The sequence below is a fragment of the Chelonoidis abingdonii genome, chromosome 4 (assembly GCF_003597395.2).
Source record: "Chelonoidis abingdonii isolate Lonesome George chromosome 4, CheloAbing_2.0, whole genome shotgun sequence".
Taxonomy (NCBI): Eukaryota; Metazoa; Chordata; order Testudines; family Testudinidae; genus Chelonoidis; species Chelonoidis abingdonii.
Window position 1 is genome coordinate 14,250,119 of NC_133772.1, and position 17,170 is coordinate 14,267,288.

The window sequence follows — 17,170 nt, forward strand, 5'->3', positions numbered from 1 at the left end:
TGGCCCTGTGCACACACTATAAGTAGGTGTGTACAGCAATATACAGACAGTTGCATATGAAAATATATTAATGTTTTTCAACATTAAACAAAAGCTTATTCCACAAACCTGTCTTCGTGTGCCTGTTTCCTCTGCTTTACCAACTCAGACAAGAGAGAGTCCAATGTCCCTTTATGTTCAGAGATGCTGTGGGAACATCTTGTGAGGTCTTCAGTGACCTACAATGGGAAAGACAAGGTCCAGACCAGGGCTCTCCATTGATCAGAAGTTCCACATGGGCTTCTCAGCTCCCCTGCAAATAACACCCGTAGCTGGAGCTACATACTCACAGTCTGCAGCCTTGTTTTCACCTCAGCCAGATCCTTCAGCTCGGTACTACCGTTGCCTCCAGAAACAGAATCATACCTATTAGACACAGATCAAAGCTTTATTAAACCACAGGCCAGATTCAGAGGGGCTTTTCCTGCTCTAGGCTAAGAGGGGCAGATAACATCTGGGCAAATGAAAACCCTCCTCTTAGGGTGGAAGTTTCAAAGGCATCTAGGAGATTTACAATCACAGCTCCCATTGAAATGAATGGGAATCACACCGCTAAATCCCCCTAGGCAGCTCTCTCAGCAATAAAATAACCCAACCCCAAATAAACCAATTTCCACCACCGAGGTGATAAAACAAAGACAAGAGCTACATGACGGGTTTGGATTTCACTGGAACAGCAGTGACAGTAATAGATCTATTGTATTTAGTAGGATTGTGAGCCATTTCCCTGTAACTTGGTCTCTTTAATGGAGCCTCTTAAATGGAAATAAAAGGCACATCAACATAAAAAGAGAGTGTGGTTAGGCTGGAGGCAGCACTCAGCAGAAATGCACTGTAATGGGTCTGAATCCTAGAGGTTAGAGACAGAAGAGACACATCCATCCTCCAGAGCAAATGCAGAATTGTTTCTTATAGTAGATTCTACAGGGTTTTGTCCACTCTTGTTCCAAAAGGACAGGGATTCTACCCATTCACTTGAGAGAACATCATCTTGGTCTGACTGACCTCCCTCTGGGATTTAGGTTAATACAGTGTAACTCTTCACATGGTTTTCACTTTAATGAGTAACAAGGCTCTTTTTTTCCATTTGTATTCAGCACTGGTGTCTCCTTGAATTTACACTGTGAATTCATCTCTGTGGCTTATATACATTTGCTGTACCCTGTAATATTCAGTCTGGAAAACCCCAGAGAGCAGCTAGACCACCAGGGACTAAAATCCAAGTTCTTATGAAACTGGAGACTGATCATCCAAGGTGGGGGGGCGGGGGGGGAGAACGAGTAACCATTCAGCTCATACATTCCTACACATTCCCCGCATACAAGGATTGCAGGAATGTAACACTCACCAGCAATCTAGTTTATTCACAAGTCTCTTTCTCCACTGCCTCAATCATCTGGAGCACAATACCTACACAGATAACCAGTAAGGGCTCCTGACAAGTTCCTCCTGCACACAGCACTGCCTTGGTCACGTCACTTCAGGAATAAAAGTAATATCAAGCTATTGTATAGCACCTTTTTAATCAGTAGATCTCAATGCGTTTTACAGTGGAGACCAGTGTCATTAGCTTCTTATTACAGATACGGAAACTGAGGCACAGAGAGAGGAAATGACTTGCCCAAGGTCACCAAAGGGCAGGAGGCAGGAATAGAAGCTGGTCCCAGCCCAGTGCTCTATCCAATAGGCTGTGCTGCCAAGCACTGCTTCAAGTGGTGAACTAGATCCAGTTCTTAGTGGACTGGTGTCCACAACACCGAAACTTTCACCACTGGCTGAAGATCTCAGCACAGAAGATAAGGACTGAATGGGCCCTGGAAACAGAACGGGAAAGCGGTTCAGACGGTCAGGGGTGAAGGTACTCTCACTGGTGGGGAGCAGGAGAGGGATACTGCACTGCTTACTTTCCATGCTGTACCAGCTCTGTGGATAATAAAGGCCCTTGGCCTCCTTGGCTGTCAGGGGAGTTCTCTGCCTGGTGTTCCCCTCTGGATCCCTTGTTTGCACCTTGGGAGCTACATGCTCTGCCCTTGTTTTTGATTCTTTGTCTCCTGCAGTCAATTAAGTTCTTGGTTCGGTGGCTGCACATGTGGCCTTTGCTGTTTCTTGGGATGGGGACCAGAACTCACCAGGATTTTAAATAGGTAGCACCAGATTCAGCACAGAGACATTAATGGAGTCTACATATTTTTCTGTCACACACGAGATCAGCAGATGCCTCAATACAGAAGGGGGGAAACCTACATCGTCCCAAGTCTGGAGAAGAAAACATGTCTTTGGATTTATATTAACCCAAGAGCCCTATAATTGATGCCCCAGTTCAGTAGGTGGGGGCCAACAAAGAGGCCTCAGGTGGATTTTTCCAAAGCCCCAGCATGATGGAGGAGCACAAATCCCAGTGGCTTGCCACTAGACTTGTGCTTCTGAGTCATGCAGGAGTTTTGGAAATTTTCCCTCTTCATCCCTAATGTTCAGAGAGCTGCAGTAACTTCTCTTCAGGCTCAAGAGACAAGGGACTGTGCAGAGCGCCTATCGGACAAGCCCACATGTGGGACAGACACAGCTCAGTGCCATGACCACATGTGCACAGCTTCAGAGCATCCTGCACTGGCACCTGCATTACCCCTTGCTGCAGAAGTGACAGCAACAAAGTGATACTTACAACACGAAGGCCTTCAGCTCAGTATGCTGCAAGCAGCTCAGCATCGAAACTGCCGCTTCCCTTTTCTCCAGAACACGGGAGCACTTGGCTTTCAGGATCTCACTGCAAAGAGTCAGGTTTGTCTGGAATCACCCAACACCCCTCACACAAGGGGTGCAATGCAGCTGAACTTTGAGTGTCTGCCAGTTTGCCAGAAGCCGGTAACGGGAGACAGGGGAGGATCACTTGATGATTCCCTGTTCTGTTCATTGCCTCTGGGGCACCTGGCACTGGCCACTGTCGGCAGACAGGATACTGGGCTAGATGGTCCTTTGGTCTGACCCAGTAGGGCCATTCTTATGTTCTTAATTTGCTTCCAACCACATCTGCCCCACATGCCCCAAGCCCCATCCTTGTGCTTCCTTTGGGTGCTTGTAACCATGAACAGCAGAATATACCCAGCTCTATTATTTACTCACATCTCTTAGTATATGCACAGATCTATCATTTACTCTGATCACCTGATATCAGGGGCCCTATAACATGAGAGTTCTTGCTCCAAAGAGCTTAGAGTCTAACCAGGTAAGACACTGTACTATGTGCATTAACATTGTTGTATTCACCACCATGGCCCGAACTGAACCGACCCATCGGTGTCAGACTGTGATAAGTGCTGAGCCACAGTGGGGACAAGGATTCCATCTGGAACACATGCTCTGAATGAAACTCTCAGGTGTGTAATTCATACACATGCATGCACCGTTCTGCAGTTCAGAAGCAGAGAGAATATCCCCAATTGTTTTATTTTCTCTCTCTCTCTCTCTCTCTCAGAGTATTAATCCAAACCACTGCAGCATATGCAGTCACACTGCAAGATCTGGAGTACCGCTGTAGAATACTATTGGGGGATTGTCTGAGTAAGAGATCTGCTTCTCATACACAAGGTATTTCTATCAGCTACACAGAGAGAAAAGAAATCAAACAGTTCCTGCTGTTCTTTACACAGTGCCAACAGGGTACACTGGCCGTCATGTACTTACATCACCCAGTAAAGACCTCTCAGAATAAACTCTTGACATTTCAGAAGTGACCGAGAGATCTTCAGTGTCTGGTGAACGGCACTCAGGACACCCTAGAAGGCAAAAGGGCACTGCCAATGACCACTCCTTCACTTGAGCGTAATTTCCAAAGCCTATTTCAATCTTGAGCTGAAATCCCCAACATACCTTTGCCATGCTGCAGTCAGCTAGGACATCAACCTTGGGGACAAACTTTGGAAAATCAAGTGATGCTGAAAACAAAGAGACATCGTTCAGAGTCCTTTGTGGGTATATTTCCCATATCACCCACTATACAGAGGGACCTCTGTGCTTCATGATTGCTTCCTTAACAGGGAATCTCTCATGGAGTTGCACTCCTGAGGATCAGCAGTGACATCTAGTGCTCACTTAGGCAAATCACAGGTATTAGACCAGATATGGAGGGACATTTTCTAAATCTCCCATGCGACTTAGAAGTCCGAGTTCTACTTTCAAAAATGACTTAGGTTTCTAAGTCACAAAGGAAATGTTTAAAATTTTACCCTACATCTTGGAAGTTGTACCATCAGCTCCTGTGCACAAAAATCAAGCAAGAATTTAACTGTCTGCCACCCTCATCTCAACCAATGTTTTATTATACAGTCATCAACACAGAAAGCATCCTTCCCTGAAGGCTTTATGGGCACTTCTCTGTCTAATCTAATGGGAAGGGTAATGTTCTCCTCTCTCCAGCTCACATTGTGGGTCTCTGCAACACATTTTGCCCTGGAGTTCTGCACACGGAATAAAGAGGATATAAAGCAGAGAACTGCAGTGTGGATCCTAATACACAAAAGTACTTAGCAGGTAGAGAGCACTTGTGATCTCTCAAGTGAATTACAAATATTAACTAATTAATCTTCTTCATATCTTTAAGACATGGCTAAACAATTTACATTTTACAGATAGAGAATGAGAGGCAGAAAATTTTCACTCAAGTGCATAGAGGGAATCTGTGTCAGATCTGGAATGAGACGCTAGGAATTCCTTGCTCCTAGTCCTGCGCTCAGATCACTCGCCCACATCTCTGGGTTCAGCAGGGCAGAGCAGAGCTCAGACTACTGACTGATAGTAGCACCTGGATGTCTCAGCCAGATCCTGGCCCCATTGTGCTAGGCACTCTACAGAGACATCGCAGGAGGTGGTTCCCACTCTGAAGAGTAATCTCAACAGACAAGACAGACAAAGGGTGGGAAAAGAGTATTATTCCCATTTTACAGATTGGGGACAGAGGCACAGAGAGGTTAAATGATTTCCCCATGGGCACTCAGGAAATCTGTGTCAGAGATGAAAACTGAACCCAACCCAACCACGTCCAATGCCTTTAACCACAAAACCATCCCTTCCTCTCTGTTGAACTTTGCCCTAATAATTTACAGTTCTGCAGTGAGACTCCAGAAGAAGTGACCAAGAGCCCTCTATCAGGAGGACATTGAAAGCGTGACCATATGCGTGCATACACAGATGGCAGAAACTAAACCCACTAGAAGAGCTCAAATGGCTGGACGGGAAGCAGAAGGCTCCATTTTACGAGATGACTGTACTCACGATCTCTGAATCTCACTCCCACGGGTTCCTGCGGTACACTGCTCAGCAAAGTCAGAGGGCTATTTTCTGTGGTTCTGGAGAAATTGTGAGCTTGCAGGCTGGGTTCCAATTGATATGGGTGACCTTCAAAAAAATATTCTTGATGGTGAGGGGCTATATTTGTCTGCGTGGAGACAGCTTCTAAAAATATGGTGGTACTGAAACAAAAAACAAGGGAACGGAAGGGAAATAAAACACGAGGCTATCAGCAACCAAGATAATTTCACACAATAGTCTGTAGTTTGGCTATTATTCTGCCCCCCTTGAGTTTATCATTCACTAAAGGAAACTCAGTTGAGATCCAGCAAAGCTTCCTGGCAGTATGTGGCATCAGACTTGTTTACACTGATACTTATTGTGGATTGCCATTGCCTGAGCATTCTGTCACCTGAATGTTTTAGCAGTCTGACCTAACTTCCAATGAAGTCAGAGGGGGCGGACTTTCCTTTGACATCAATGGGTTTTGGATTATGCCCAATATGAGAAAAAAAACCCTCAAGGATCACTTCTCCTCCAATGAAATGCAGCCTCCTGTGCAGTGGACGGCAGCAGAGCAGGCATATAAGGGACAGCAATAAGCAACCCCTTCCAGCAGATACATTTCCCTAGGAAAGCGCAGCTCAGCTTTAAACTGAATCTTCTGCTTTTCCCACTGGTTTTTCAGCCAGTTTGGCTGAGGTACAAAGAGAACACGTGCCTCTCCCAGGTTCACACTGTAAACCTGCAGTGAAAATTTAGCCTGTGACTCAGGACTCCTGGATTCTTCTCCCAGATTTGCCAGGGGCTAAGCTGTGCTTACGTGTTGTAGGCATGGATGTAGACCCGGTGCATGGTAGCTTGCTGCAAGGAGAAGACATGGACCACTATCCTATGCAGGATGTCAGTTGTTTGAGCAAAAAACTGATCAAAGCCCCAGCATTTTTCTTGATCAACTTCCAGAATGTTAGCCAGGATGGGGATGAGCTGGCTCTTCAGCCCCCTGAAGTGAAGGAAAGAGAATGAAGATGATGTTACGCATACACCCACACACCCCATTCTAATGGATAGGTGCTGGACTGGGAATCAGGCGAACTAGGTTCTATTCCCAGCTTTGCCACTGACTTGTGTGTGACCTTGGGCAAGTCACTTTGCCTGTCTGTGCCTCTGTAAAATGGAGATACTACTAGACCTTCTTTTGTAAAGCACCTTGAAATCTACAGATGAAAAGCATATGCCCCAAGTTAAGAACCCATGCACTTTATGATCCTGATCCAACTCCCTTTGTAATCTTTGAAATCAATTACAAAAAGAATGGGACTGGGAATTATAAGGACGACACATCATCAAATTGTATGCCACTTACTCCCCTTTTCATAGCATGGCTGAATAGCTTCCCTGACGAGCTCTCAGGAATGCATGGCCTACACTTTGTCATCATTAAGGATACATTCATCTTTCCTTGACACAGCCCCATACAATATTCATCCAGCATCCATGGGCTTGTCACATGCATTTCTCCAGATGCTCCATTACAATTTAGCCCTTGCAAATAAATCAAACTCAGGAACCAGGGAGTTTGTTTTCCCAATATTCATTTCCCTGGGGATGTAACGGAGAATAGACAGGTTCGCAGGCTGTCAGGCAGGAAGAGACAGACTTAATATAAACCTTTTTTGAATCTTTGAAGTCTCCTCTTGATAGCATGGAAAGATTTGGGTGGGTGGGAGGAAGCGAGGGGAGGGTTTAAGAAATGAATGCCTTTTCTTTTAAGGGGAATTTAGGGCTGGCGAGAGGTGCTGGATTGACAGCCCTAGAGACTGAAACTCCTTTAGCCACAGGATAGGGATGGCACAGACAGCAGCAGCAGCTTAAGTCTACAGCTGCTTGGGAATATTTTGACTAATGGGTTTTTCGCCCACTCGTTCAAGTCACAGCTGTTTGCAAAACAGTGTCCATCTCCCAACTCAAAAAAAAAAAAAGATTGGATCCCCCCCCGAATAGCTTATTTCAAACATTTTCAAAGTGAAAAGTTTTGTTCAAATCGAAAGGCCTTGATCAAAATTGTAGTGAATTTAAACTAAAAAGTTTAAGAAAAAAAGTTGCAACCAGAACAAAACATTTTGATTGGCCCAAATGGAACTTTTGGGGAAGTTTTTTGGTTCATGCAAATTTTCTAGATTTCGACTCTTCCTCTCAATTTAGGATAAGAAAAATTCTCGGTAACTTGAAATTTTTCACAGGATGGGAAAACCATTGCTCAGATAAGCTTTATTAAAGTGTTCACCTTGCCCCATCAATATGTTTCAACCCTGACCTCAGGTGCCCAGATAGCACAGCAATGGGCACAGTACAAGACCTGGAACAAAACAGACCTGGGAGGAGCAGAGATGATTTTTACAGTACTGGTGTGTTTTACAATGTGCACACTTGCCCACTGGGAAATGTCCTAACTCCTGGATGTATATTTCACACTGATTATCAGAAGGGTGTCAACAGAATTTTATTTCTTTAGGTTTCATCAGCTGTTTGAAGACAACAGAGATACAAATGGTGGCATATGGACAGTGCCTTAGCACTGAAACTTCAGCTTCTGATGTCTCTGGGGAGCTACGTAAAGAAACTCACTCATTGTACAAAAGTAGTAGAACTGGAATTAGATGCTTGGCTCATTTTTCCTCCTCTCATGAACTGTGCCTTGCCATGCATATGCAAGGCACCAAGGGTGGGGGCGGGGTTTATAAGTTACTATCACCTCAAAGCATATTAAGAGAAAGGACACTGGGACAGAGGCTACAAAGTACTAGAAAGACTGTTCCAAAATGGAGCACCAGCAGGGCCGCCCAGAGGATTCAGAGGGCCTGGGGCAAAGCAGGGGAGCTGCGGTGCTTGTACTTACCTGGCAGCGGTCTGGGTATTCGGTGGCATTTCGGCAGTGGAGGGGCCTTCAGTCACTCCACGTCTTCGGCAGCACTGAAGAGCCCCCCGCCACCGAAATGCCGCCAAAGACCCGCAGCGACTGAAGGGCCCCCTCGATGCCAAAATGCCGCCAAAGACCTGGACCCAGGAGTGGCGCCAGGGTTTCTGGCACCCTAGGCAGAATTCGAGGGCTGGCATTTTGTGCGCTCCCCATGGGGCGCGCAGGAGCTTCCAGTTCCACTCCTATCCTCGCCGCCGAAGAGGACCCTCCGCCGAAATGCCGCAGACAACAGCAGCAGTCATTGAGCTGCTCAATTGCCTGCCGCAGTTTTCCGCGACATGTCGGCAGAAGGTCCTTCTTCGGTGGCGCGACAGGAGCGGAACCAGAAGCTCCTGTGTGCCCCATGTGGAGCGCACAAAATGCCGCCCCCTGAATCCTGGCACCCTAGGCGACCGCCTAGGGTCGCCTAATGGAAGCGCCGGCCCTGCCTGGACCGCCGCTGGGCCAGGACTCCCAGGACATTTTGGCAGCAGGGGGCCCTTCAGTCACTCCGTGTCTTCGGCAGCACTGAAGGGCCCCCTGCCACTGAAGACCCAGACCGCCACCAGGCCAGTGCTTGTGGAGCCCCTGCGGGGCCCAGGACCTGGACAAATTGCCCCACTTGCCCTCCCACCCCCCCGGCGACCCTGAGCACCAGAGATGTATATTTTTTCCAATGCCCTCCCATAATGCACTTCCTCAGACACTTACAAAACATGAATGAATCCAAACTCCTTTGTGGAGTAGGTGAATATAATTATTTACATTTTGCAGATGGGAAAACAGAGGCACAGAGAAGGAAAATGACAAAATCCTCAAGTTAACCACATTTTTTTTTGCCCAATACAGCACCGGAATCAGCACCAGGAACAGAACCCAGGCGTTCTGGCCCAGAGTCTCATTCGCTGATTATGAGCCTGTGTTAATACACAACTGAGAGACATGGGAAGAGAGGAAGTAGATAGAAATTGGGGAGCTCATTGACAAAGAAAACCTCCCCGGCTGGGGTTTTAAAATTATCCATGCAGCTCCTGGAGAAAGAGGAGAGACAGTGGAACTTTCAGGATCCCCTCGAAAGTCAGAACACATTGCAGAAATGATTAAACTAAGATCCCATCCAGTAGTGAAGCTGCTACAGATGACTGACTGTGAGAAGTCTCCAAGTTATTTGTTAAGACATTGATACACTTGCATACTGGTTATGTGCTTGATCACAGTAATAAGTCATTAGGACTGTTAGGTTCAATAAGGACTCACGGCACTATTACACCCTAAATTCTGCTTTTAAGTACCAAAGTATCTTCTACTGTGAAAGGATTAATATAGACACGGTCAATAGTGGGAAATTTTGGAATTAACCAAAACAATGTGAGTCATTTCAACTGAGAGGGATGATGTGACAAAACAGGCAAATTCTCTTTCCCCAGATTTCTAGCACGGGACAAACACTAACTGGTTTGATGCACTTTATATACACTGAAGCCCTTTATACCACTCCAGCCTTAACACACATGAGAATCAGGCCCCAGATACATATTGATCAGTACCTCACAGGAGACACTATACAATCACAGAAGACTATAATTAAGGGCACAGAGATAGCAATGGGCTCCACACATTCGCTTTGAGGCTGCAATCACAGCGTTTTAGAGCCTCGTATTGCTCCGAAAATCTCAGTCATGCTCAAAGTTATTTATTTAAACACCAGCCATGTGCCCAGCACTGTATGGGACACGGGACACTCGGGAGGGTCATGGGCAGCTGGGACTGAAGTAACGCACCTTATGATCAACAAGCAAGAGCCTCCACTGCCTGAGCTAAAAGCCCAGCTCTGTTGGCTCAAAGGATGTAGCCAACTCAACCATCTCTGCAGTCCAGCCACTGGATGGGGGTAGACAGCTATGCTGTGTAAGCCTGCGTGACGTGCACAACACAGTCTCTGCCCCCGCGAGCTTATAATCAGAGACAGAGAAAATGGGATGCACGGAGAAGTCCAGCAGATGGAACGAGCAGGCTTTTACAGCTGAGATTTTCAGTGCAAAAATCCCATACAACAAGGCATATACATCTCCGTAAGCACCACTGAAAAATATCCTTTATATAGAGGTATTAATATTATTTACAGACTCGCTTGGTCCAGGCACTATGGAAGGAGCACATCTAGGGAAGGGACGTTTGCATGCTATAACTACATCCCTAGAGTAGGCCGAGGGCACAGCAGAGTCCCTGTGCTCTTTTCCAGCCCAAAGCAGCACTTCTGGCCTTGCAACTCACTGACTGGTTGGAGGCTCTATGATCAAAGCAGGAGGAGGGACAGCTCGCTGGAAGCAGAGACTGCAGGTTAATCCCACCCCTTCCAGTACTCACACAGACAGTTGGCAGGTGATGGGCAGCTCGTAGCTCCACTCAATGGGCCCATTCTCCTGCCTCTGGACACCTGCAATAGCTCCAGCTGGTTTCTCGGTCGTTATTTTATACCTGTTGAAAGAAAAAAGTCATTTCTGTTGTGTGGAAGCTGGACGACTGACCTCCCCTTGGCAGATTCCAACCACCGGGCTTGCAAATTTAATGGCAAGTGCATAGGGGGATACAGGCAGACAGAGGGAGTGAAATGGATTGGCTAAGGAGAAAATCAGTCTCCACCTTCCCACATCATCAGGGAGGAGTTTCAATTGACAGAACCAAAATTTACCAACAACGAGAGATGCCTAAATCGCGCGTGGAAAACCAAACAGGAACAAGCGAGCAGAGACTGTGCGTGCTAGCAAAACAAATGGGCAATTGCATGTACAGCCACATAACCCACACATGCTTAGACTAGTTTGCACCTGCTTCTTTCCTGGGTGCCATTTAGGCATCTGCTTTTTGAAGCTGCGATCCAGAACGATCAACCACCAACCCCCCAACCCCCCACCTAGAAGTACAAAGGTATGAAAAGAAAAATCCAAAATCTGTTTGCCTCATCCCTCAGGGGAAAAGCTGCTTTGCTTTCAGAAGATGGTACGTGGCGGGGGGAGGAAGGACATTTCAAGCAACAGCATGGAAGTCAAGTCAGAAGCTGCCCCGTCTTTCAGCCGTTAAACCACAAAGCCACAGAAACACCGTTATCAGGGCAAACGTACCACAGAAAGGGGCACTGATTGCCGACTGCAGCTCTGCCATCTTCCTGCCTGGATGCTCACTCTGCGCAGAACCCAGTTAATCCCTCATGTACTTGAGTTAGGGACAGCACGGCCAGCTTGGTCTCCAAAGGGGCTTTGGTGCCCGTCCCAGTAGTGCTAACCACAGGGGCAGTCAATAGCAGGGGCTGCACTGGTGACTTGCCAAAATGGGGCAGCCCCACAGAAAGTGCAGTCCCTACTACATCCTTCATGTTCTATCTTGCCCCAAGAGGCCTTTCCTAAGAACAGCATGGAGCAGGGCATGCTGGGAACTGCAGATGAAGCCAGCCACAGGCTACACTTCCAGCAGATCTAAAGTATACATCAGTAAGCTAAGGTGCATAAACACAAACACACCCAATTAATTCCACTGTGAAAGTAGAATGAATTATATTGTAAAAATAAAAATGGATTAAAGAAATATTATATGTACCTTTAAGCAAAAATAAGAAATGTTGAAATACAGATGCCAGGAAAAGAAACATTAGGCATAAACAAGGGTGATAATGGCGAAACAGTAACAGAAGATCAGTAATAGTAAGGAAATAAGATATGCATGCTTAGCCCAGGTAAACTTATCAGATTCTGCTTCCTTTGTTATCTTGTTAAGTGCTCGCCCTTTTATCTGTATAAATAAGATAGTTTGTGTCTTGCATGGTGCTCACATTATCTGGGTGTTATTAGCAGAGCGCTATGCTAATAAAACAGAGTGGTCTGACAAATTGTGAGTCGAGTCTAACTTCGACACCACATTCATAAAAAACAACACAATGGGGTATCAGTAGCTGACATGGGTCTTCAGCAGACATCTGAGACTCCGAGCCTCGGAACGGGACAGAGGCAGGACTCGAGAAAAAGGATGCAACACAAGGACTAGGAGGCACTGGTAGATCTGGAGGGGCACACAGCACTGGCAGAGCAGGAGATATTGCAGGTCTGGACTGGGGTGCACTGTTAGCTTTCCATGTAGCCTACCTCGTCCACTCGTCACTACAGCTTCTCACTTTAGGACACAATTCAATTAATCAAACTCCGCCAAAACAGACAAGACAAAGCCCATTTAAACACCGCACTCCTGTCGGCGGCACTACCTACATGATTTCTTTATTCCTGCGAGGTCCGCCGAAGGGGATAAATGGGAGACTGCCCGTAGCAGCATGGTAAAAGGTTACCCCAATGCTCCACAGATCTACAGTCACCCCATAAGCCTTTTGCTGGGGTTTTCTCAGAACCGCTCGCTCGTACATGTCCGGGTGCTAATGGGACGAAGTGGAAGAAAAGCATTGTGAATGAATCCGCTTTACTTACAGCAGGTCTGTCATGGAAGCCAAGATTTCCCCAGTGACTAGTGATTTAGGGTTGGTCCATTTTTGGCTGCCCAACTTGAGACCCTTCAGAGGGCTTGGTTTTCCAAAAACGTAGGCACCAAAAATCAGGTCTCTGTAAGCTGGGCTCCCCAAAATTGAGGCACTCCAAATCTCCAGTCACTTCCAAAAAACTTGACCTTAGAAAGTGAAGATCAAGCAAATGAGTCTCTATGAAAGAAACGCTTGGGGACAGAGGAGGTCGTCCATTCTAAGTAGACAGAGCAACAGACAGAGACTAGAGACCTAGGACCTAATCCCAGCTCTGTCATTGACCTGCTGGATGATCGTAGGCAAGTCACATCCCTCCTCTCTGTGACTCAGTTTCTCCCAGTAAAATGGGGATAATGATGCAGAGTGCTATAGCAGAACTAGGTATTGTTATTATATGTTAAGCATAACAGCCCATGCTCCTACCATTCCAGACCATGTATGTTGAGAAAAGTAACCTTCCTTCCTGAACTCTCGCTCCTTAAGCAACTGGCATTTTGCTTTACTCACAAGATATTCCTCTGTCCCGTAGACAGACACAAACTTCTCGTCATCGTCCAGCTCTCGAGCGGCCCCAAAATCCGTGAGCTTATAGATGCTCTGTCCGTCTTCCCCCACCAGCCGCATGATGTTTCCTGGTTTGATGTCTCTATGAACAATGCTGTTTTCACGAAGGTGGTTCATGCCGGCCACTACGAGCACAATGAGGAAGTGAGATGCTGCTTAGAATGGCCTCAGCTTCTCTGAGCTGGCTTTGCTAACAGGCAGCGGTGTGGACTAAAATTGAAGCAGGCAGGGGGCCCTGGGTTCAGCTTTCAGACCCGGTGAAGCTAACTTGAACTTGTGATAAAACAGAGAAGACTCATGAGCATGACGCCCATTCTAAAGAGGGGAAGCACGCACGGGCAAACCATACCATCTCAGACATGTGATAACGTGGGCACAACCTACCTTCTTGTTCAGGTGCACAGTTAAGTCTCTCAGCAGCCTCAGGATGCCGAGGGCATCATCAGAATCCAAGCAGCTCGATGGAGAAACATAGGGTGACATTCCTGACATGCTCACGGCGGGCTTTGCTACTGGGAGCGAGAGCATTGCAGCACCTAAAGTCCTGCCAACATAGGCTCATGGAGATGCCCACTCATCAAATGGCCTCTCTCAGGGTGGGAAAGTGGCCAGTATAGGGGCTCGGTTCCGGGGTATGGAGTCTTTCACCTGCCAAGTCACTGGTTCCAACGCAGCCTGGGTCAGTAGTGACAAACATTTCGTGGCCTGAATTTGGCACTCTCAGTTCTTAAGGGAACTGACTAACAGTCACAGCTGGCCTCAGCAAAGGACAAGTGGGTACGGGAAGTGCACTTCTGGCAGAGGGACCATACTCCCTGTCATAGGCGGCGAGTTACATGGGCTCGAAGTGCCCGGGCTCCAGGAATATTCAGGGTCGGGTGCCCTGCTCCAGCAATATTTGGAGCTGGGTCTCTTCCCCGGCCCTGCCTGGATTGGGTCCAAGCCCCAGCAGGTCCCCCCACACCGCCCCGCTGCGTCCCTGCCTGGAGCAGGTCCCGGTCTCCACCTTCCACCCCTCCCCCTGCGTCCCCCTTCGCAGTGTCCCTGCCTGCTCTGCTCCTGCTGCCAGAGAACAGCTCCTGGCAGAACTGCTGTCTGCTGCCCCAGGGTCCTAGCGCCTGCCATCCGCTAATGGCAGAGCAGGCTGCCGTTACCCTGCTCTTCTGTCCTAGCCTTGAGCCTCTCCAATGCCCCAAACCCCTAATTCCCAGCCAGAGCCCTCATCCCTCTGCACCCTGATCCTCTTCCCCAGCCCTGAGTCCCGCCCCAGCACGAACCCCTCATCCTCAGCCCCAACCCTCATTCCCCTGCAGCCTGATCCTCTGCCCCAGCGTGCACCACCCCCCCTTCCTACACCCCCACCCCCAGCCAAGCCTGCACCCAAACTCCATCCCAAAGCCTGCACCCCTCACCCCCTCCTGCACACCCACCCCCTGCCCCAGCCCAGAGCCTGCACCCAGCACCCAAACTCCTTCCCAAAGCCTGCACCCCTCCTGCACCCTAATCCCCAGCCCAGGACCTGCACCCCAGACCTCCACCCTGAAAACCCGCCCAGAGCCTTAGGCAGGTGGAGGCGGAGTTTGGGGGGGCGGGTTCTGGGCACCACCAAAATTTCTACAAACTTGCCTCCCATGCTCCCTGTGTATTTGGCAGACAAAGGCCTTCACTCTCCACCATCCACACTGCTTTGTAAAATGCACCACCAGGCATGCAGTAAGTTAGTTTTTGCACCCATCCACATCTTTACACAACAGCAGATCTGACGAGGAGCTGAGTGTGAGGAGAGCTGATACACGAGGAGATTAATAAAACTGGAACTTTTCAGCTTGGAAAAGAGACGATTAAGGAGGGATATGATAGAAGTCCATAAAATCATGACTGGTGTGAAGAAAGTAAATAAGTATTATTTACTCCTTCTCATAACACAAGAACTAGGGGTCAATTAATTAAATTTGGTGACAGTAGGTTTAAAACAAATGAAAGGAACACACAATGCACAGTCAACCTGTGAACTCCTTGCCAGAGGATGTTGTGAAGACCAAGGTTAAAAAAAAAGAACTAGATAAGTTCATGGAGGATAGGTCATCAATGGCTGTTAGCCAGAATGGACAGGGATAGTGTCCCTAACCTCTGTTTGCCAGAAGCTGGGAATGGGTGACAGGGGATGGATCACTTGATGATTCCCTGTTCTGTTCATTTCCTCTAGGGCACCTGGCATTGGCCACTGTTGGAAGATGGGATGCTGAGCTAGATGGACCTTTGATCTGACCCATTGTGACTATTCTTATATATAGTAGAACACAAATCCCATGTCCCCACTAGCTGCATCGAGCACCCGTTTATCCCTGTTTCCCGTCACAGACACCCAAGCCAGTAGCTCTGAGACTTACCAACGCAATGCAAGACGATGAGGAATTCTGACTCAGACAAGCCAAAGGAGTTCTCTGGATCTTCTAACACGCTCAGCAAGCTCCCACGTGAGCAGTACTCCATCACCAGCACCTTCTGCTTGCTGTTTCCCTGGGTCTGGGGGGCAGAAGGAGAGATGGATCCTTTGAGCAGCCCTGTGATGCTGTGTTATGCACAGAGTCCCGGGGCAGGCTGCTGTGTCCCACCCGTTGCCCTGTCCATGGAAGTGTGGCATCCCTTCCTTGTCCATGAAGTCTACGTGGCTCTTCTAGTCAGAAATGACTGACCGCACAGGCAAAAGAATGTTGGGTGGGAAAATGAGCTCTGCCATCCAAAACAAACCCCTTGATTAACACAACACACCCCACCCAGAACTCGAAGGAATTGGCAAATGAACCACTTGAGTGTGAGATCCAGGACATTTGGCTCCATTACTTAGTGGGTGGGATTCTGGGTAGACTAGTGGTTAAAGCACCAGATGTGATGGCAGGGCACCTGAGTTCTACTCCTAGCTGCATCACTCAGCTGCCTTGGGGCCTTGGCCAAGTCACTTCAGTGCTCCATCCGTCAGTGGGGAATAATACCACAGGGATGTTGAGAGATGTCACGAGTGAATGTCTGTAAAGTGCTTTGAGCTGAAACAATAAGGAGTGTTGAGGGTGGGTAGAGAAAAGCCACAGGAAACAGCTGTGGTTATTCAGCAGCAGTGGCACATCCCCGCAACGGATGCCCTGTCACAGCTGCTAAAAGCCAAGTCCCACTGCATTACCACCAAGCCACACCTTTCCCACTGCAGAGCTAGTGACAGACTTACAGTTTCTTCAACTGCAAACAGTTTGACGATGTTCTTATGGTTTAATTTCCTCAGCACCTCAAACTCTCTCATCTGCACCTCCTGTGGTCTCAGGTAGCTGGCGTTATTAAAGACCTTCACAGCAACCAGCTCCCCTGATCTCTGGGCAAGGAGGAGAAAAGATACAAAATAGAGTCAGAGAGCGGCCCCCAGGTGGAATGCTAACCCGCCAGGAAAACAGGTTAGTGGATAACACATGCCCTGTAGAGTGGGTGCAGTTCTGTTCTAGAAGGGATGATAAAACAAAGCCAGAAGGCAGCTCAGTTTCCAGCTGGGAATGAAAGGATTATAGGGGAAGATTTCAAAGGCACAAAGGGAAGTGAGATGATCAGCTCCCATTGGAAATCAAATTCTCTTTTGTGTCATCTTAAAATCTCCCCGCAAGATCCAGAGTAGCCCTGGGTTTAATACACTGTTCATTCACCGCCGCTGCTCACGGCTGCACTACAGTAGCTGGTTGTTTGACTCTCTCCCTAGTTCTGTTCCCCATTTCATACCCAGCCTGGCGCCTTCGTGCAGTTCCTGTCCTGACCAAAATAGCTTG

General features: G+C 47.8%; 1 protein-coding gene across 3 annotated transcripts in view; it reads right to left on the bottom strand.

The window, feature by feature from the left end:
* The window catches only part of IKBKE (inhibitor of nuclear factor kappa B kinase subunit epsilon), a 44,679-nt gene that overhangs the window by 14,617 nt on the left and 12,892 nt on the right, over window positions 1–17,170 (bottom strand). For all 3 annotated transcript variants that reach the window (XM_032792533.2, XM_032792534.2, XM_032792535.2), the window contains exons 4-15: window positions 16,588–16,728; window positions 15,755–15,890; window positions 13,308–13,489; window positions 12,538–12,698; window positions 10,649–10,759; window positions 6,146–6,325; window positions 5,308–5,504; window positions 3,907–3,971; window positions 3,721–3,812; window positions 2,702–2,803; window positions 330–405; window positions 109–218 (exon numbers count right to left, since the gene is read on the bottom strand). In XM_032792533.2, coding sequence (XP_032648424.1) covers window positions 109–218; window positions 330–405; window positions 2,702–2,803; window positions 3,721–3,812; window positions 3,907–3,971; window positions 5,308–5,504; window positions 6,146–6,325; window positions 10,649–10,759; window positions 12,538–12,698; window positions 13,308–13,489; window positions 15,755–15,890; window positions 16,588–16,728 — 1,553 coding nt within the window. The remainder of the gene's footprint in view (window positions 1–108; window positions 219–329; window positions 406–2,701; window positions 2,804–3,720; window positions 3,813–3,906; window positions 3,972–5,307; window positions 5,505–6,145; window positions 6,326–10,648; window positions 10,760–12,537; window positions 12,699–13,307; window positions 13,490–15,754; window positions 15,891–16,587; window positions 16,729–17,170) is intronic.